At 45.4% G+C, this 22,257-nt stretch overlaps 1 protein-coding gene across 2 annotated transcripts in view; it reads right to left on the minus strand.

Moving 5' to 3' along the window:
- The window catches only part of NEK9 (NIMA related kinase 9), a 48,916-nt gene that overhangs the window by 17,893 nt on the left and 8,766 nt on the right, over positions 1–22,257 (minus strand). For both annotated transcript variants that reach the window (XM_029058861.2, XM_029058860.2), the window contains exons 3-13: positions 17,531–17,586; positions 15,513–15,583; positions 12,934–13,039; positions 11,458–11,589; positions 10,388–10,498; positions 9,198–9,262; positions 8,513–8,563; positions 7,306–7,498; positions 5,435–5,579; positions 716–916; positions 249–295 (exon numbers count right to left, since the gene is read on the minus strand). In XM_029058861.2, coding sequence (XP_028914694.1) covers positions 249–295; positions 716–916; positions 5,435–5,579; positions 7,306–7,498; positions 8,513–8,563; positions 9,198–9,262; positions 10,388–10,498; positions 11,458–11,589; positions 12,934–13,039; positions 15,513–15,583; positions 17,531–17,586 — 1,178 coding nt within the window. The remainder of the gene's footprint in view (positions 1–248; positions 296–715; positions 917–5,434; positions 5,580–7,305; positions 7,499–8,512; positions 8,564–9,197; positions 9,263–10,387; positions 10,499–11,457; positions 11,590–12,933; positions 13,040–15,512; positions 15,584–17,530; positions 17,587–22,257) is intronic.

The following is a 22,257-nucleotide window of genomic DNA, read 5'->3' on the forward strand; positions in this document are numbered from 1 at the left end:
GACTCCCAAGCCCGGGCTCGTCCATTAAGCTACGCTGCTTCTCTAATGGACTCAATCTATACTGAAGATGACTGGAAGGAGGGAGGGAGGGAGGGAGTGTGGTCTGGTGAAACTGAAGGAGGGGGTTCCCCGGGAGAGAGTTTCAGGAATCAAAACCCTTCAAATGGAGTCAGGGAAAACAGGTCTGATCACTGGGCAGCCTTTATAACCATGACAAATCCTGGGAGAAGTAGTTGATGCATTTTTACCTTCTGTGGAGTATAAAAATCCTCTTCTGAATCCAAGCCCAGTCGTCCTGGAATGTGTAAAAAGAGAAAGAGAAACAGAGAGAGAGATAAAGAGAGAAAGAAAAATAGAAAGAGAGAGAGCAAGAAAGAAAGACAGGCAGACAGACACACACACAGAAATAAATTGGATACCACTCAGGCTTCTTTTGCCTAAGTCGATTTCCTGAAGAAATCTCCCTTTCTGAATTATCAATGACTCAGAATAATTTAGATACAGCTGCTTTCCCCTTTGCCCTTGCACTGGGATAGGACCCCAGGTGGCTCATTTTCCCAATTTTTGCATTTCTGTTTCTCCTCAAGAACTCAGGCAGGACTCTTAAAGCAAACGGTCAATTAAATTAGGAAACACGTGTATGATTGAGTCTCAAACAGCATGCAGGTCAGGCTCGAGCCAGGTCACGTGCACATAAAGAGTAGGCTGCACCTACCGTATTCCCCACAACCCCATGAATAGACTTCTTTGTTTCGGGTCAGAACCACCACATGATTATCACCACAGGAGACCTGCTCCACTGGATTGTTAAGGAAGAAATTCAGCTGCATAGGCTCCAGCACCTCAGACCCAGCAACCTTGTCCATCCCCATGCAACCGTAGTAATCTGAGCCAAAGGCATACAGCTGGCCCTCATCTGGACAAAAGAAAAGAATGAATCCATCAGTGTTCGGAATAGCTAGCCTAAGAGGAGCCAGTTTTTCACTTTGAGCATGGAGCACGTTCAAGGGAACGGGGAGGATGGGAAGAGGAGGAAAGCAGAAAGGGGAAGAGGAAGGGGGAGGGGAGTGAAAGGGGGTGAGCAAGAGAAAACCAAAAACACTGACTCAGGCTGCTCCTCTTTGGTTGCCTTTCTAGTCCTCGCCAGACCTGGGGACTGGCTGTGAGAAATTCCTCTCACCAGCCTCCCCCTCTAGACTGTAAGCTCGCTGTGGGCAGGGAATGTGTCTGTTATTGTTGTATTGTACTCTCCCAAGCACTTAGTACAGTGCTATGCACACAGTAAGCGCTCAATAAAAACGACTGAATGAAGGAAGCAGACTGGGGTTGCTCCACTCCAGCGAATGCGGTGGCAGCGCATGCCTCATGGGAAAGCACAACCGCTATGTCACTTGGGGATGAACATCTGCTGGAGGTAGGTGTGGCTGCCCAACGACACTGGCCTTGGCTGTTGGAATATGGCCCGAAAGCAATCCAGGATTTGTTCGCCCGGCCAGACTCCTCAAATCCAAGTCCTACCCTCCCCAGTGGATCCCCCAGGTTGGCTGCGGGGAGCCGCCATCATGGTCCCACGTCTGGTCCTTTTCCAGGTCCAAGGGGTGGGGTGGGCTCCTGCAGCTGCCCTGCGGACCACAATGCCCCCCTTGCTCCTGAGGAATCAGAGCTTTACAGAATTTTATAAAGAGTGTGCTCAGTTATTGCTGGTGATCAACGCAACGCCCAGATCCACCCAGATGGCCACACCAAGCCAGGAAGAGGAGTCATTAGACTATTTATCGAGACAGACACTTAGATTAGATATATCCAGGGGATACACGTGGAAATTGCAAAATCTAGCCTAAAGCCCACACCATCTTTAACATGGGGAACTATAAAAAGCAAGCTCAAATTTTCTGACTGAAGCCCCTAAAAGTGCATTATCTGGCTTTTACTTTTCACATCACTGAGACCCTTCCCTCCAAGGTCACCCGTGACCTCTTTTTGATCAAACCTCATGGATTCCCCACTGTCTTAATGCATCTCAACCTCTCAGCTGCCTCTGACACGATGGACCACTTTCTTCTCCTGGAAAAACAATCTAAGCCAGGTTTTCATGTCCCTTTCTCTTCTGGTTCTCCCCTGACCTTTCTGGCTGACCCTTCTCAGTCTCGTTTGCTGGTTCTTCCTCTGCCTCCCACCCTCTGTGGGAGGCACTCCCTTGGGGAGCTAGTCTGCTCTCACAGCTTCAACCACCACCTCTATGCAGAAGATTACCCAGTCTACCTTGCTAGCTCCAACCTCTCTTCACTGCAACCTTACATTCATTCATTCAATAGTATTTACTGAGCGCTTACTATGTGCAGAACACTGTACTAAGCGCTTGGAATGTACAATTTGGCAACAGATAGAGACAATCCCTGCCCAATGACAGGCTCACAGTCTAAACGGGGGAATTTCCTACTGTCTCCAGGACATCTCAAAGGTAGATTTTGAGCACTTAATGTGTGCAGAGCACTGTACTAAGCACCTGGAAGAGAGCACTATAACAGAGTTGGTAGACACGTTCCCTGCCCACAATGAGCTTACAGTGCACAGCTCTACATGGATGTTCTGCTGGCACCAAGTACAACGTGTCCAAAACTGAACGCTTCATCCTACCTCCCATATTATCTCCTCCATCAAACTTTCCTGTCATGGTCAACAACACTTTCATCCATCCATCTCTCAAGCTGGTACACATCCTTGACTTCTCTCAATAACACTGACATTTCTCTCTCTCTCTCTCCCCCTCACTCCCAACCAATATTCAATCTAATACCAAATCCTTTGAGTTCTTCCTCAGTAACATCTTCAGAATCCTCCTCTTCCTTCATCCAAACTGCCAATTTGCTGGTCCAAGCACTAATAATAATTATGGTATTTGCTAAGCACTTACTATGTGCCGAGCACTGTTCTAAGCACTGGGTTAGATACAAGGTAGTCAGGTTGTCCCATGTGGGGCTCACAGTCTTAATCCCCATTTTACAGATCAGGTAACTGGGGCACAGGGAAGTTAAGTGACTTGCTCAAAGTCACACAGCTGATAAGTGTCAGAGCCAGGCTTAGAACCCATAACCTCAGACTCCTAAGACCATGCTCTTTCCACTAAGCCACGCTGCTTCTCCGAGTTGCACTCTATCCCGATTACTGAATCAGGTTCCTCATGGACTCCCCTGCCTCTACTCTTTCTCCTCTCGAGTCCATACTTGATTCTGTTGCCAGGACAATTTTTCTGAAGCGACACTCTGCCCATCTACCCAGACCTCAAAAACCTCCATTGGTGACCACTGTGGCTTTAAGGCACTCCATCAACTCTCTTCCCCCTATTTGTTCTTGCTCTTCTTCCACTCCACCCCAGTTACATGCTTCATTCCTCTAAAATCAACCAACTCATTTGTCCTCATTCTCCGCTCCCTTGCTCGTGCTTTCCCTTTGTCCTGGAACTTCCTCCTCCTCCTCCTCCACAGCCAGCAGGCCACTGCTCTCCCCATCTTCAAAGCCCTTCTGAAATCACATCTGCTTTCCTGATTAATCTTTCAACACCACCCCCAAAACTGCTACTTCAGCTGTTCCATGGGTACTTAAATCCCTTGCTGAACTGTAAACTCCTCCAAGGAAAGAGTGCCTACAACTTTAACTGCACTCTCCCAACAGCTTAAGGCATTCAAACTACTATTGACTAATTGTGAGCTATGGAAAGAAAACAACCTCCCTCTCTCACTCTTCTTCTGCTGAAAGCAAGGATGGGAGAAATTTCACTGTCAGCTTTGTTTTCTTCCATACTGGACAGCCTGCAAGCCCTGTGTGGGACAGAGATTGTGTCCCATCTGACCATCTTGGCTCTACCCCAGTGCTTGGCACTTAGTAAGGGCTTAATCAGTATCATTATCATCGTTACTGAGGTGGCATTACTGGGGAGCCCCTTGCAAGGACCTCATGACGGGCAGAACCTCTGGCCGCATCCACCAGCCGGAATGCCACCAGACAACTCCAAACAGCGATAGCCTGAAGCCTCCTTGGTTGAGAGCCTTGAGTGAGGACTTGGGAATAATATCCTTGAGCTGCGTGCAGGAGGATACACACTCCTCCCCAGAGCATGGATGGAATTACATCAGTCAGGGAGTTTGGCTACATCTTGGCCTAGCTTTTGGAGGTCCACTTGAGGTCCATCTTTAGTTCTTCTCAATTATTCATTCATTCAATCGTATTCGTTGAGAACTTTTTAATAATGTTGGTATTTGTTAAGCGCTTACTATGTGCCGAGCACTGTTCTAAGCGCTGGGGTAGACACAGGGGAATCAGGCTGTCCCACGTGGGGCTCACAGTCTTAATCCCCATTTTACAGATGAGGTAACTGAGGCACCGAGAAGTTAAGTGACTTGCCCAAAGTCACACAGCTGACAAGTGGCCGAGCCGGGATTTGAACCCATGACCTCTGACTCCAAAGCCCATGCTCTTTCCACTGAGCCACGCTACTTTGTGTGCAGAGCGCTGTACTAAGCGCTTGGGAGAGTACAACAATAAACAGGCATATTCCTTGCTCACAGTGAACTTACAGTCTAGAGGGGGAGACAGACCCAAATACACATCAATAAACTACAGATATGTACAAGTGTTATGGGACTGGGAGAGGGGATGAACAAAGGGAGCAAGTCAGGATGATGCAGAAGGGAGTGAGAGAAGTAGCAGTGCTTCTTAGTTCACCAGGGCCTCACGCACTAGTTTTGCAACCGGGCTCATGGGCATCTATTAGGCTGATGCTCCCGAGGAGTTTCCATGCAAATGTAAAACAGCCATTCTCACCCTCGGAGAAACTGGGATTGGTGGTAGCTACAATAATGACAAATACCACCTTACAGTCAACTAGAGTTTCTCTCCAAGAACTCACAGTGATAAACAGCCATTCTCTCATTCAGCTTTACAATATCCTTAAAAGGAATGGGACAGGTATAAGAATCCCTATTTCATATATGCAGAAATTGACTCAACAGAAGGTATAAAAGAGGGTCAAAACAAAACAGTGGCAGAGTCAAACAGAAGTCACTTCACCTGCTGCCCTGTCCAGTGCCCTATTCACAAGGCATGGCGCCTTTCCATGCTCTACCCTGGGCCCAAGAAAATGCTAGATGAAGGGTGCGGGGCTGAAGCAGGGCCAGGTTGGGATCCCCTCAAGGTCACATTGAAAAGACCTGTCAAGGGACGGGTTTGTGGAAAGGGGGGTCTGAGGAGCAAACATTTCTTTTTTTCTGTCCTGCCCCTGTCCTATCTTGTTTCCAAGGGCTCCGTGTTAGTAAAGTCTTCTGTGAACCACTCGGCCCGATACGGTCAACCCGGTGCCCACAGGGGTCCCTAAAAACGGAGGCCTGGGCCTACAGGGGCAGAAGCAGCCTCTCCACCTGACCCTGGGGTGCCTCACCGGTGATGCAGACTGTAAAGTCGTCTCCACAGGACACCTGATGAATGGCCTTGCCCTGCAACTTCTCCACGTGCTTTGGCTGCCGATACGAGGCTCTGTCTCCATGGCCCAACTGCCCGTGGAGCTTGGTACCCCCTTGCATATTCTGTAAGGCAAGGAACGCTTGTGAGGATTACTTAACCATCTCGGCTCTCAACTCCAATCATCTTGCAAAAGCCACCCTGAAGGACTGAAGCTTGATAGAAGGCTGGCAGGAATAACCCCTAACACTAATGTTGTCAGATGCGACATTAAGCACTCTTATGTCAGTAAAACTTCCAGGCAACGGACATAGACAGAACTTAAACCAGCATCCACAGAACTGCCCGAAGAGGGCAAATCCCGAACGTCAGGAAGCAGTGTGGCCTTGTGGATAGAGACCTGGCCTGGAAGTCAAAGGACGTGGGTTCTAATCCCGGCACTGCCACTCGTCTGCCGTGGGACCTCGGGCAAGTCACTTCAATTAGATTGTAAGCCCGTCAAAGGGCAGGACTGTCTCTATCTGGTACTGATTTGTACATTCCAAGCGCTTAGTACAGTGCTCTGCACATAGTAAACACTCAATAAATACTATTGAATGAACTTCACTTCTTTGAGCCTCTGTTACCTCATCTTTAAAATGGGGATTAAACCTGTGTGTACATTCTAATTAGCTTATAGCCTAGTATGGTGCCTGGCACAAAATAAGCACTTGACAAATGCCATTAAAAACCCCACCAAAAACAAAAACTATCACAATCTTCCAGAAGGTGAGATCTTAAAATGGTGAAAAAGCTGACATTCCCCTGAAGGTAGTTGTGAATGAGCACCCAAATCTGGGTAAATAGGTACGTTGTTTTTAAAAATCAACCTTCAGATCATTTTGCGGAAACTCTGCTTTTCTTGAAAACCATGACGACTAAATACCTAACCCAATCTTATCAACGCTTTCATGGGTCAGGGGCTAAATAGCTATTCTCTCCCCTAAACTACTCATGATGCCCTGTGAGAAAGCAGCATTGAAGTTTGGTTTAGATTAGGTTACTCGGCATTAGCCCATTCTCTCCTCTGCCAAATGATGACCACTTTCCCCCTGCTGGCCTTCAAACACTCTCTGGGATGTGGTTTCTACCGAGCAGAGCAACTACCTCTCATTATGGTTCTTTTGGCATTTTTCTTTAGGGATTGAAGTCCCAGAGGCTATCAGTTTTAAGGTTTGGGAACACCTTGCCCATCCAGCCTGCTTAGGCACAGGGACGGCCCCAGGTTCTTGCAGAACTATCTTGGGCAGCGATGACCTGGTCCAAATGACTCACCCCTGCCCCGTGACAATGTGTTCTGCACCATATTCAGATTTTTATAAAAGACTAGAAGTTCAAGCCTGGAGGTAACAAACTGAGGCAGCGGGGGTGGTCGGTAACGGTTGAATAAAGAAGAAAACCTCAGTGGTGAGGTGCTAAAAGGTTTTACGAACTTCAGAAATCCAGACTCCTCATATTCTGGTAGTCTGGTAGGACACACAGGCCCTAAGTGGTCCTCTTCAGCCCTCCTTGCTCGCAGCTAGAACTCTGGAAGCTTTCTGGTGGTATTGTAGCAAGCCAGAAATTTTGAAGCTTTCCAGCTGTATTCTAGTAAGCTGCTGCATGACTCCTACAGACAGAATGCTAGATTGTAAACTCCTTGAAGGCACGGACTGTATCTACCAAATCTGTCGTGCTCTCCCAAGCGTTCAAAACACAGCAAATGCTCAGTAAATACCACTGGCAGACCGTTTCCCGCCTAGCTTGGCCCCAGGGCCCCAATTGGCCCAGGTCTGGCACGTCAAACCCGGAAGATAAAGAAGTTTAACTTACCACCCAGGTGTACAGCTCTTTCTCCACCGTAACTACGGCAAAGTGGGTATTGCCTGCACACACTTGCCGGGCGCTGCAGCCACTCTTGATGACATCCAGCTTCTGAGGAGTGGATTTCCCACCTCCCCAAACATACACCTCACTCGTGCGAGAGGTCACCACAGCAATGGGCGTTTCATTCGCAGTACTGGACCTGCACAAGCACCACGAAAGGAGACACATTTAGCCCGGGCCCTCAAACGAAGCAAAGAGCTTTCTGCTTTTTTCTTCGAATAGGATCCTTAGGCTTGAGGCGGGCAAACAAATAGCAACATCCTTCTTTGCCAAGCAAGTGGGCTTGCTTTGTTATTCCAGCCTTGAAGTCTCCATTATGCTGTGCCAAGGCTCTTCCACTCTGGTTCACAGCCTGCGTCACCTGGTCTTTCTTCAACCTCTCTGGGTTCAAACCTATTTGGGGTTCTGCCAAGACCCCTGCTTCCTCCAACTTCTTCAAACCTCCTGCCCCCAAATGTCTCTTAATCGTTTTAGCTGACGATGCCTCAGGTTAGGATTTCTGGCCATCGGCTCCATCCAAACAGAAAGAGCACGTCAGCTGACAGAACAGATGGGTTCTTCTGTATATTATAATGCGTTCCCCGGCTGTATAGTTCTAGTTCTAGATTATAAGCTCATTATGGGCAGGGAATGTGTCTGTTTATTATTAAACTATATTTTCTCAAGTGTTTAGTACACTGGTCTGCACAGGGTAAGCGCTCAATAAATATGAATGAGTGAATGAATGAATACTGTCTTGCGTTTAACATTATAGTATTACTCTGCCCTCTGCTCCTTCTAATGCTAAATCAGTTGTCCTTTTATGACTCTCCCCCCTTAGATAGTAACCTGGAGGCCAGGGGTAATGTCTTCACTTTTATTGAACGCTTCCAAGGGCTTATTTAGTACACGCCCTCTATTCAGCCTAATCAATCAATGATTAAGCCTGAGGAGAGATTCTTGAGCAGGCCCTCTGATATTTTTCAACAAATCATTAACGTGTGCCTGCGCCTCTCTTCTGTAAGCTCTTTGCGGCAGGGATTGGGTCTATCTTTTCTACTGCACCAAGTGCTCGGTATATTGCTCTGCACATGGTAAGTGTTAAATAAGTATCACTGATTAAGTGACTGATTGATGGATTTCCCAAACACTCCCTTCTATAGTGGCAAGTTACCTTGGTCTTTTGGTTGGTCCATTAAGCAGTGCGACTTTTTCTTCCATCTCCCTGTAAGGAGAAAGGCAAAGAAACATGAGAGGATAAGTTCCTGGAGGACAAATGAAGTGCCGCTTCTTGATTCTGTACTTCCCATTTTCAGTATGCTGCACCAAGTGGACCGTCAATAAATCTACTACTATATTACGTGAAACAGTAAGAGGCTACTACAGGTCTTCTCTGTCTTACCCCGATGCGCTTTACAGATCTCACCTTTCGAAACCTACTCCTCATCCCCATTAGGCAGACCCGCACGACTGGAGGGAATGGAAGCAGGATAACCTAGGGAATCATTTTGCCTGGCCCTAGTGGAAAGGCAAGCTGAGATGTGAGCAAACTGCACATTCCACATAGAATCTGGAGGAAGAGAGGCTCAATTAAAACTCCCACCTCCAGACTAAAAACCTCAGGCCGCAGGCTCATCTGATTCAATATGGGGAAGTGCAGAGAGTGACCATCCTGGCCCCGACCCCACCCAGGGAGGATATCAGAGAGATCAAGAACAGGAGGTTCTGCTTTTCTTCAACCAGAGAAGGCACTGTGACTGCAGATATACATTAGCCTCACTAAGCCTTTGCACTGGATCCTCTGAAGTCCAACCCTGCTATATCCATGACAGGAGAGTGGATTTACGTGCTGCATTTACCTCCTGTGTTTCCTGAGAAGAGGGCGGTTGAGAAGTTCATCAGCAGTGGGCCTTTTCTCAGGGTCCTGTTAAAGATAATCAGGAGGTCAGTTCTGGTTGCAAGGGGCTTCCAGTGCAGACATCTGCCCACCCCTCAGAAGAGCCCCAGTCCAACAAGTCAAAGGTCACCTGATGATACGGATGTAGACTGTAAACTCTTTGGGAGGCAGGCACGGTATATCTCTCTACTTTGTTATACTATATTCTCCCAGGTGCTTAATTCAGTGCTCTGCACAAAGTAAGTGCTCAGTAAACACCATTTACTGACATATTACCAGTCTTTATTTTCAAAGTGGTCTCAGTAGCTTTATTATTTCCAGTACTAACTGGCTAGAAGTGATTGCACATGAACAGTAATGGTTTGCATGGTTCCCTTGACACTCTCCCTCTCCCTCTGAGAATCAAGGGCAACAGTAGCAAAAAAGAATTGATAGCTTCTAAAGTAACATGCCTGGGTAACTGTGAATTTAGTTCACCAGTATTTTTATTATTAATCAATCAATCAACATTTCCAGAAAAATTAACAGACTCGGAAATTTCTATGGTAGAATTTGGGGATGTAAATAGGTGGTAAACAATGTAATCTGGAGTTCAAAGCATTTAAATGCCTTTTATATGTTCCTGCTCCCTTCAGAGAGGTACACAGGGCAGTTGATTTGGATGATGAGGCTGTTTTCTGGACAGGACTTCAGGCTCAGTGTCATACTGTCTTATTTACATAAACTTCATTCATAACTAGTTTGACTATCAAACACCATTTGCTTAGCAAACTCTCCCTTTCTCTCAGTTTAATTTATATAAACTTCAGTCCGAACTAGTGTGTCAACCAAACACCATTTGTTTAGCAATCTCTCTCTCTCTCTCTCTCTCTCACACACATACACACACACCATGGAATAAGGAATAATAAGTCCAGAACACCATAGGATACCAACAGAAAGCACGGCTTAAATCATCCCAGCATTTCATTTGGCACAAAGAACCTGCCAATCTAAGCTTTTTGTGCACAATCATGAATACACCTCACACCAGAGATGAAGAGGTGTGTTTTTCAAGTATGAGTATATCAGACTTTCTCCCCAACTCCTTTAACTTGAGGGTTGAGGGAGAGCAAGATAAAGAATGAAAGAGAAAGACTGCATCACACCCACCTGATCAAGACAGGTATGGACCATCTGGATCAGCTCTAGAGAATATAAGCTGGAATCAACCTCCATGGCCCGGATCCCCTGAACAATCTTGACACACAAGTTCAGGGGGTTCTAAAAGAGAAGAGTTATGAGAGAGACAAATTTCCAAATGGAAGGAATGCTAATAATTCAGTGTACATTAGCTTGAGGTTTCTGCCCAATCTTCATTACTCTCTGGCAAGGGAAAGGACGGCAACCCAACATCCCTGTGCCTTTACATCACCGCTGCCCCACATACTGCAGTGGGCAAAGGAATTGAATTCAGTGTACTGGATGGTACACTACAAAAACAAGTCTCCCATTCCACTGGAAAAGAGAAGTAATAATAATAATAATAATGTTGGTATTTGTTAAGCGCTTACTATGTGCCGAGCACTGTTCTAAGCGCTGGGGTAGACATAGGGGAATCAGGTTGTCCCACGTGGGGCTCACAGTCTTAATCCCCATTTTTTTTTACAGATGAGGGAACTGAGGCACAGAGAAGTTAAGTGACTTGCCCACAGTCACACAGCCGACAAGTGGCAGAGCTGGGATTCGAACTCATGAGCCCTGACTCCAAAGCCCGTGCTCTTTCCACTGAGCCACGCTGCTTCTCAGCGTGAGACAGGGGTTTGTGAATTATAACAAGAAAACTAGTAAAAGAGTAAAGTTCTTCCTCAAAATAATAAGAATCTCTGGCAGGAGGAACTGCTTCTGGTTGGGGGAATAAAAGCGCCACGGGGCACAGAGGAGGTCAGGAACTTGCACGGGGTTTCAGTCAGCTATGGACTTAGCCAGATTTTCTAAATCCAGGGCTAGGTTACCCTGCTGCCCTCAGAGGTCCAGGGCATCCAAAGCAAGGGGCCTGGAGCTCTAGGGTAGTACAGAAGAATGCTGGGTCTATAATAAACCTGCAATTTCCTAGCCACTAAGATGATCTCAAAATGAGAAAACTGTGGTTAAAAGCAAATCAATTACCCCCACGAGCCCAATGGCAACGACGTAGTGGACAATGTGGAGAACAACGAGCATCTCGGTCCGCATCAGCTTACCGTAGCATCAAAAGTCCTCTTCAAGGTGAGCAGCTCAAAGATAACACAGCCCACTGCCCAGATGTCAGACTTGAAATTGTACTTCACCCCTTGGCAGAGTTCTGGAGACATGTAGTATGGGGTTCCCACAAGCTGACCACCACAAGAGAGCACATAAACAAAATCATTCACCCGCTAACCAGTCCGATCTCTTGAGATGGCAGGATCACCATTTCAGCTGCTCCGTCCTATTGACTGGGAGCTGACTCTCAAAGTTCTCCAAATTCTCGCCTGTAGAAATGGAATCTGGGATACCGAATGTGCGGTGCCATTTTCCCAGGGCGGCATCAACCCATTTCGGCTCAAGTCATCAGAGCCAGCTTGCCAGGAAATATCTGGAATGGGGAAGGTGGCAAGGCTACTTGGAAAATCCCAGGGACCGCCTGAACCTCGGACTGCAGCAACCTTGGATGGGTAGTTAGTCCAGGGACATTTCAAACTTCCAAAACCATTTCAATTGCCAAAACATACCCTAAGAAAAGAAGCTACAGTGTTTTGAGGAGCCTGGGTGGGTGAAATGGCACACGACTGTTATCACAGAAGTGATTAACAACCCACAGTTTCAGTTACTTCTGCGGATGTGGATTTTCTTGGTTTTTACTCCCATTATGAAAATATTTCTAAACAAAGGGACAATCAATTCTAGAACTGTCTCCATCCCATCATTCAGCCCTTCTTCCCAAGGGCTCAGAATGCCCAACAGGATTCTGGCCAAATAATTCTACCCAAATCCACCTCTTCCACTCAGGAGGGTTCGGGGCATTTTCCAGAGTGGCCAGTCCAGCTGCTGCCTCTTCTTGACCCGGAAATCAAGGGCAGCCGCAAAAATCCATCCTCGCCCGAGGGGCTGACCTTGCCTGCAAGCCCCCTGAACCGCCCTCACCTCTTAATGTTCTCTGGCAATCCCCGAGAGAAGTCTTAGGTCGATTTTTAAGAGATGGTTTCTTGAGATTGGGGAAGAGAGGAGTCTTGTAGCTCATCCTGCCCCTGACAATTCAGAACAAAATGTTCTGGGGCATTGATTCCTATTTGAAATTTATGACTCCTTGAACTAGGAATTCTGAAAGAGACACTTGGAGACATCTTGATCAAACACATGTCCTGATCATATACATCAAAAGACAGGGAAACAAGGAATATTTTGCAAATATTCTGACTGGGGTTTGAGGGATATTTGGTTGTTTTCTGAAAAGTCTAAGACTGGTGGAAAGGGGAGAGGACTGCAAGGGGAGGATGACTGACAAGGCCTGTAAAAGTTTGTCTGTAGCCCCACAAAAAGGCCCTTCAATTAATTGTTAACAAGAGAACCAGCCTGAAGGTTGGGAGAAATGTACAAGAGTGGAAGGGAGAGCCCGAGGAAACAAGTTTTAGTTACTTCACAGAGGAAGGAGAAAAGAGAAAATCCACCCACTTAACCCAAGAAGGAGGAACCCTCACCGTTTCAGCCATGGAGTATTCAGAATTAAGTTTCTTTGCCAACCCATAGTCTCCTAGTTTGATCAGGTTTGCTTTGGTTAGGAAAATATTTAATGTCTTTATGTCTCTGAAAAAGAAAGGTAGATGTAGATCAGTCTTAAGCCCACACATCCCAATTTCTTTTCCTAGTCACCTAAATTCACTGGGCTTGGTGCCAGGGCCTTCATTATCCTAGAATAAGTATGATGTTTTTGCTCAGATCGCCTCATCAAACCCTGACCAATGGAGTAATCATCACTAATGTATTTTCATATCTAAAGTGGAGGGTAGGCAGCAGATGGTAAAGGACTCCCCACTGCAGCAATGTCTCCCATACTGGAGCCCTGGAGAAAGGAGGGTGATAAAAACACAGTTCTTAGAAATTGTGCCTTCTGGAGGGGACACTCCTTCTACCAAGCACAATCCACTGAGAGCCACCAGAGTGGCCTCCTTTAACATATCTAATCCCCAGATTATTTAAACAAATGAACAGAAAAGGGGAAGACTATATGTTCCAGCACATAAAGTGACTAGGCTGCTTGGACCAAACTGGAAGAGAGAGAGAGAGAGCACGGCAATATCTGTAATAATAATTTTGTCGTAAGTAAGCTTGTGCTTACTTTAGGCACTGGGGTAAGGTATAAAAATATTCACTCAGATGGTGGTCTCTGGTCCAGAGAGGGGGCTCCCAATCCGAAAATCCAGGGATCAATCTTTTATCCGAGAAGGGTCTGAAGGCTGAAAATGGTTTTGGGGTGGTTAATCAATCCACTGTATATACTGAGTGCCTACTCTGTGCAAAGCACTGTTCTAAGCACTTGGGAGAGCACAAAAGAATTAGCAGAATAATCCCTGCCCTCAAGGAGTTTACAGTCTATTGAAGGCACTCTCTCTTTGCTAAAAAACACAAAGAGCTGGACTTTCTGATTCTGGCACAGTTACACATGGATTTCCAGTGCCAACCCAAAATGTAGGTAAATGGCAAATCAACATAGAAACAAGGGCAGCTCAAAATGCTATCAGGAGAATGTAAGGCTTTTGGTAGCTCACAGAACACAGTTGATTAAGTGCTCCACCTAACCTGATAAAACCATACAAGCAATGTTTTCCAGTAGTAATCTTGGGTATTTAATCTCTTGGGAAGAAGCTGTGTCTGGATTACAAATGTAATTTCTAATTCAAAATGCACAAACTAGGCTAGGGTTTAATCCCAAGAGCCAAACCTGACATTAATCCAACTCTGCTATATCGCACTCCCCCAAGAGCCTAGTTTAGTGCTCTGCACACAGTAAAGTGCTCAATAAATACAACTGATAGATTACTCATCTTTTTAAATGCAAATGACTCCTCCTGGAGAAGTGTCTTTTCCATTCCACCAAGGAAGTAAAAGGGTATGTACAGGCACGCAGAGGACTGGGCAATTACCAGGTTGAATCTGAACCACCAGAGGTTCCTTATTTAGTAAAATTGGAGGCCAATGAAGACTTTGGGGCCCTGAATTACCCAACTGAGAGACAACATTGAGCCAATTGATCAATGGTAGTTGAGCACCAGTAGCAGAGCACTGTACTAAGCACTTGGGAGAGTATAACACAATAGATTTAGCAGACACGTTCCCTGCCCACAACAAGCTGACAGTGGGTAACGGCTCAATCCTCTACTCCCCTTGGACTAGACAGGAGCAGAGGGGGTGGGTGTGAAGCAGGAAGCGTGGCCCAAGCCCTCTACTGCAGAGCTTCTCGGCCTCAGCCCCATTTTCCCAGGAAGCCAGACCCTACTACTTGCAGCACTCCAGCCCCACTCCCTTTACTGAGACAAAGGGCACCGGCTGGTGACCCAAGGCCTTTGTATTAAGAATGTTGGGGATGGTCCTATTGTTGGAGAGTGAGGGGGGAAAAAGGCTCACCTCCTCCAAGAAGGCTTCCCAGAATGAGCTCCCCTTCTCCCTCTGCTCCCCCTCCACCCTCTGTTCCTCCCCCTTCCCCTCCCCTCAGCTGAGCCCTCTTCCCCTCTGCTCTCCCTCCCCTCCCCACCCCATCACCTGCTCTTCCCCCTCCCCCTCAGCACTGTCCTCATTTGTATATATTACCTTATTTATTCTGTTAATGAAATGTACATCCCCTTGATTCTACTTATCGTGATAATGTTGTCTTGTTTTTGTTTTGTTCTGTTTTGCTTTGCTGTCTGTCTCCCCCAATTAGACTGTGAACCCATCACTGGGCAGGGATTGTCTCTATCTGTTGCCAAATTGTACATGCCAAGCGCTTAGTACAGTGGTCTGCACATAGTAAGCGCTCAATAAATACTACTGAATGAATGACCAAAGCTACCACATGTAAGCTCCGATGCTGTTACCTGTTTCTCTGTCTGCCGCCTTCCTCCCGAGACTGTAATCTCTTTGTGGGCAGGGACAGACTGTGATTTACCTCGTCTCTGTACCCTTCCAAGAGCACAAAGCTGTGCCCTAAGTAAGAGCTCCACAAATGTTAGTAGAAACAAAGGACCTCAAAAGTGTGTTATTTGCTTACTGTAACTCACTGCATCTCCATGCCTGCCATTACCTGTGAAGGATCCCAGCTCTGTGGATGCAGCTCACTGCTGATACAATCTGAAACAGGTACCAGAGCACCATCTGCACGAAGAGAAATCCAAATGTATAAAAATAATAAAATTAAACCTAAAGACATTAGTTCAATTAACCTGCAGCCAAGAGGAAATTTTTTTTATGGTACTTAAGTGCTTACTAAACTCTGGAGTAGATAAAGACTAATCAGGCTGGACACAGTCCATGTCCTACATGGGGTTCACAGTCTTAATCGCCACTTTACAGATGAGGTAACTCAAGCACAGAGAAGTTAAGTGACCTCTTCCAAGGTCACAGAGCAGATAGATGGCAGAGGCAGGATTAGAACTCAGATTCTTCTACTCCCAAGCCCATACTCTATCCACTAGGCCACGCTGCTTCTCTCTGGTACAGGATGAGAATGGGGAGATGGTAAATACATATATTTAATGGGGCATTTTTTAGAAAAAACCTTCAGTACTTTCAATTCCCACTCTTCACAGGACCGATATAAATCAGCAGCAATTTTGATTTGTAATCATTTGTCTGCAATAGGCATCTGAAACTCAAAACCACATAAAATGCAGAGAAATGATGTGGCCTTAAAAGGCAGTAGTACTTCCATAGCTGAGTCCATTCTAGAGAAATAACACCAATATTAATCCAAAACATTGGAAAATGTTATGAATTTACTCTACTACCCGATACTTTGAATTGGTCTAATATCATTAGGTATTAGAAGTTGGGCATTTCTCAAAATTTACCTCAGTCTCTAGACAGCAGCCCCACACAAGTACTTTCAAGGGCCTCAATAGCAACTTATTTGCCTACTGCCAATAAATTGAAAATGAAGGGACTGGAGTAATAGTAATAACAGTAATAATTACAAATAATAATTGTGGCATTTAAGTGCTTACTATATGCCAAGCACTGTACTAAGCGCTTGGGTAGATACAGGATAATCAGGTCCCACATGGGGCGTACAGTCTAAGTAGGAAAAACATTCCTCCTTAAAATCAGCAGCATCATCTCCGGGAAAGAGCCCAACCCTGGGTGTCAGAGGACCTAGACTCTAATCCTGGCTCTGTCACTTGTCTACTCTGTGCGACCTTGGACAATTTTCAACTTATCTATGCCTGTTACCTCACCTGTAAAATGGGAATTAAGACTTGTGAGTCCCAAGAGGGACATGGACTATGTCCAACTTGGCAATTTATTTCTAACTGGCTCACAGTAAGCTCTTAAGAAATACCATTTTAAAAAAAAAAAAGCTGAAACCTTCCACTTACCTTGAGGGTCCCCAGATTGAATGTTTTTTGAACAAGGACAGGAATGCCATGAGTCAGTTGAGGCGATAAGGAGGTAGGGAAGTTATACCTCCTAGAGAAGTATGGATGGAACCTCCACTATGGAAGAATTTCAATGGTATAGCTCTAGGTCTGAGGCCTCAGCAGGGGTCTTGTATGCTCCCAAGCACTTAGAAGAGTTCTCTGCACACAGTAAGCGCTCAATAAATAAAATTGATTGATAGTCCTGGGACCTCAAGCCGTCAGCCAATCTCTGCAAATACGAAGCGCTGGCTGGGACGAGGCAAGGTGATCATAAAGCTTATGCCAGGGACCATGGAAAACATTCTCCCCTTGCCTTGGAGGTCACCTTCCTGGAAGCAGAACTTTGTAAATGTGAGAGGAAAAAGTAGAACCGGGAAACATCATCCTAAGTGTGCCATAGTGGTTCAAACTCTGGTGACTCTGTATTAAGGAAGCCCAGGGAAAAACAGAACTAAAGAAAATTAGGTACATCAATATCAAAAAAATGGAATTTGGGAGATGGGGCGGGGGGAGAGGAGGATGGCCAAACTTTGGGAAAAGGACTTCCCTCTAGACTACAGACAAGAAAGGGTACAAATAAAAGGAAGAGCCATCACACTCCATAAGAGATATGTTATGTTAAGATGAGATAAAGAACTATTAAGCGGAAGGAAATTTCAGCCCTGTCCATTGTAGTCTGAGTTACCTCTTCTTCAAACAACTTGTCCTTCTGACGCAGAATTTTGTCATATAGGTTTCCTCCTGCAATTAAAGGTAAGAGGGAAAAGTCAATTTAGAATCAAATGCAGCTTGGTTAATAGTGATCAAAGCTTAGAGCCAATAGCTCTAAGAAAGTTATCAATCCACATCAGAAAATAAAACTGTTCCAAATCCTGTCCTCTCTTAAAAAGAAACCCTTTCTTCCATCTTGACTCTCCACTGAGGTCTTCAACTTTTCACTTCCAGAGTTCTCAACAGTTCTCATGGTTCTCCCTCCTTTTGCCCAACCGACAAAAAATGATCACAGAACAAGCAAAACAACACCTAGGCAGCAAGTTTATCTTAGCTCCCCTCAAACTTTTGCATAGTTCCCTTTCTCTAATTACCTGTATTTCATTGAAAAACAAACATCTCACTCTGAGTACATTACTCTGATATCTCACCATTTAGGAGATATTCACCTTGCAGCCGCCTATCCCCTCGAACTTGGCCCCCACCCGGCTCTCCTCACCTCAGCATGGGGTGAGGACAAGAGGCAGCCTGGCACCTTCTGCACTTTTGGAATGTTGGGTTATGATGATGATGATTATTATGGTATTTGTTAAACACTTACTGGGTGACAAGCACTGCTCTAAGCGAAGGGGTAGATACAAGTTAATCAGGTTGGACAGAGTCCCTGTCCCACACATGGCTTACAGTCTAAGTAGGAGAGTGAACAGGTATTGAATGCCCAGTTTACAGTTGAGGAAACAGTTATTGGGGATGTGGTTCATAAGACTGCTGGACTCTGAACCACCCTGTTTGGGTGCAAGAAACTGTAACTGCAAAGGTATTTATTCGTGTCTTTTTCTGTTATTTTCCTTGGATGTCACCAGCCCTCGCCACACTGCTCACATTCTTAGACTGGGAGCTCCTTGAGACCCAGGGTTCTTCTGTATCAAGGTTATTTCTTTCCACAGCTTAGTGCAGCATGGCATAATGGAAACAGCATGGGCTTGAAAGTCAGAGGTCATGGGTTCTAATCCCGGCTCCATCACTCATCAGCTGTGTGACTTTGGGCAAGTCACTGACTTCTCTGTGCCTCAGTTATCTCATCTGTAAAACGGGGATCAAGACTGTGAGCTCCATGTGGGACAACTTGATTACCCTGTTATCTACCCCAGCACTCAGAACAGTGCTCAGCACATAATAAGTGCTTAACAAATGCCATTATTATTCTTACAATCCTCAACACAGACTGACTGCTATTACTTTTACATAAATGACATCTCCCTTTACTTTTTAATGAGATGCCATAGCATCCCCATGTCCCATATAACCCAACAATTCTCTTTCCCACCAATACCTCAAACTCATCTATGTCAAAAACTGACCTGAATTCCTCCTTCCTCCCCCTCATTTTCCCCACAGTTGACAAAAACATGCTATTTCTGAAACCCAAGGTGATAGCATCTTCAACTCCTTGTTCCTTCAAAACTCACATCCAATCTGTCACAAAATCTTGGTTTTTTCCCCCACAACTTCTGCCTCTTCCTTCCCAGCCAAATGGCCATCACCCACTCATCATATCCCAGCTAGACTCCTGGTTCAGCCTCCTTGCGTGTCACCCCACCTCTCCTTACTCCAATCACTCTACTTCCTAAAACACCATTGGGCACATTTTTTTAAATGGTATTTGTCAAGTGCTTACTATATGCCACAAAAATACAAACTGTCAACTCTGGTATTTTCAGTGACAATGTATGAAACTGAAAGCTGGACAGTGAAAAAACCGTATAGAAAGAACATCAATTCTTTTGAAATGTGGTGTTGGAGAAGACTTTTGCAAATACCATGGACTGCCTGAAAATACACAAATGGATTTTGGGGCAAATTAAATCAAAGTGGTCTTTGGAAGGCTAAATGACTCAACTGAGATTAGCATATTTTGGACACTGAATAATAATAATATTGTTGGTATTTGTTAAGCGCTTACTATGCGCAGAGCACTGTTCTAAGCGCTGCGGTAGATTCAGGGTAATCAGGTTGTCCCACATGAGGCTCACAGTCTTAATCCCCATTTTACAGATGAGGTAACTGAGGCACCGAGAAGTTAAGTGACTTGCTCAGAGTCACAGAGCTGAATGGTGGCAGAGCCGGGATTAGAACCCATGCACTCTGACTCCTAAGCCCGTGCTCTGAGCCACGCTGAATCAGGAGGAGTAATTCTCTGGAGAAGACATTAATGCTAGGAAAAGTCCAAGGAAAACATGGAAGAGGCAGACCGGCAGCTAGATGGATAGAGACCATAACAACAATAACAGAAGAACCATTAGAAAGGCTGTGGATTATGGCAGAGGACAGGACGTTCTGGAGGAAGTATATCCATGCAGTCGCCATCAATCCGAAATGACTCCACAGAATTTAATAATAATAAATGTGCCAGACTCTGTACTAAGTGTTTGGGTAGCTCTCTGCCGCTTGCCAGCTGTGTGACTTTGGGCCAGTCACTTAACTTCTCTGTGCCTCAATTACTTCAACTGTAAAATGAGGATTAAAACTGTGAGCCCCACATGGGACAACCTGATCACCTTGTAATCCCCAGCGCTTAGAACAGTGCTTTGCACAGAGTAAGTGCTTAACAAATACCACCATTTATTTATTTTTTTACAAGCTAATGAGTCCATGTCTCACATGGGGCTCATAGTCTTAATCCCCATTTTAGAGATAACAGAGGCGGGGTCGATCTGAAGTTAAGTGACTTGGCCAAGGTCACACAGCAGACAAGTGGCAGAGCTGGGTTTAAGAGCCCAAGTCCCTCTGACTTCTGAGCCGGTGGTCTATACACTAGGCTATGCTGCTTCTCTAGGCACGTCTCTCACCCGTCAAAGACCTCCAATGGTTATACACTGCTCTCTGCATCAAACAAAAACTCCTTATGGTTGGCTTTTCGGCACTCCATCTGCTCTTTCCCTCTTACCCAGCCACCCCAGTCTGCACTCTCCATTCCTCCCAAGCTCACACTGTCACTGTGCCTTGCTCACAACTCCGCCACCTCTGATCCCTGGCTCCTGCCTTCCCTCCTGTTACGAACTTTCTTCCCCTTCAAATTGGCCAGACCTCAGCTGATCCCCATCTTCAAAGCCCTTCTGAAAGCCAATCTCCTCCAGGAGGTTTTCTCTGAATTTTCTTCTCCCCAGGTCACAGCCTCCCAACCCTCATCTAAGCCTTTTGACACCAGCTTCACACTTATTCCCTCACAACCTCCTGGGACATTTTGGCAGGATATAACGATTTACATGTCTGCTTTTTAAATTGTTCTGCTGGTCTGGAACTCCCTCTTGCTTTAATCCTACACACCACAGCAGTCCCCACTTTCAAAACCTTCTAAAAATCTCACTTGTGTATATACATATAATCATATGAACCATTGTTTATTTTCTCTAACTTCCCTATTTGTTAATAGTTTTATGTCTGACTCCCCTATTAGAAGGGAAGCTCCTTGTGATCAAGGAATCTAGGATATTTACTGAGTGCTTCACTCCCTCCTGAATGTAAGCTTGCTACGGGAAGGGAACCTGTCTATAAACTCTGCTATATTGTATTCTCCCAAGCGCTTAGTACAGGGCTTAATACAACCAATTGATTACTGTGTACAGAGCACTCTACTAAGTGCTTTGGGGAGTTTAATACAATGAAATTGGTAGACCCGTTTCCTGCCCCCCAGGAGCTTACAATCTAGCAGAGACAGACATTGAAAAGAGTTACAGATGACATGTCCCGTGCTTCTTTTGTATTTTCCCAATTATTTAGTATAGTGTTTTGCATCCAGGGGGTGCTCAATGCATCCTATAACTACTACTACTACTATTATTATTGCTATTCTTTCTTAAACATATCTTCTTCCTGTTGGTAAATATGTTTATGGCTGTCTTGAATAGTGTATGCCCATGCACACACACATGGTAAGGATGGGTATAAATAAACAATGCATGTGCTAGAAGAGGATGTAGTGTTGATATATTTTGGGGTGTTGAGAATCAACTGGGGATGGCTAGAAGGAGATAAGATTTTGGATGCTGCATTAGTGTTTTGCTTCATCTTTCCTTGTATATCTGTCTCCAGTCCTCTTCCCTCTGGTTTATTTTTAGATTATGAGCTTCTCAAGAGGCAGAGACCAGTCTGACCCAGTGCTCTGCACACAGTAAGTGCTTAATAAATACTATTACAACTAGGCTCAAAGGAAGAGATATGGTCTAGCAGATTGGGGGCTAGAGGGAGGAGGAAAGAGGGAGTCTTCTGCCAGGGGACAACAGTGAGTGAGGGTAGGGACCGTATCTTCTACCTCTACTGTACATGCCCAAACATTTGGGAGAGAACTCTGCATACAGTAAGCATTACTGACTGACCGACTGATAACACTGTCAAATTTCAGGTGATCTGTAGTCATTCCCTAAATTTTTTTTCAACTACGAGTAGTTTGTATTTATTTCCTTCCCAAAGCATAACCCATCCATCATTAGCATTACCGAGCAGCTACTACAACACACTGTAACAAGGATTGCGAGAAGCATCCGACCCGATTTGCTTGTATCCACCCCAGTGCTTAGTACAGTGCCTGGCACATAGTAGGAGCTTAACAAATATTATTATATGTAAATGATTTAGATTTAAAGTAAAGGGTCGGGTAGACAAGTGCTACGGAAAGTTGAGAGTACTTAAGTGATGAGGTGG

Source organism: Ornithorhynchus anatinus, chromosome 1 (genome assembly GCF_004115215.2).
Source record: "Ornithorhynchus anatinus isolate Pmale09 chromosome 1, mOrnAna1.pri.v4, whole genome shotgun sequence".
NCBI classification, from domain to species: domain Eukaryota; kingdom Metazoa; phylum Chordata; class Mammalia; order Monotremata; family Ornithorhynchidae; genus Ornithorhynchus; species Ornithorhynchus anatinus.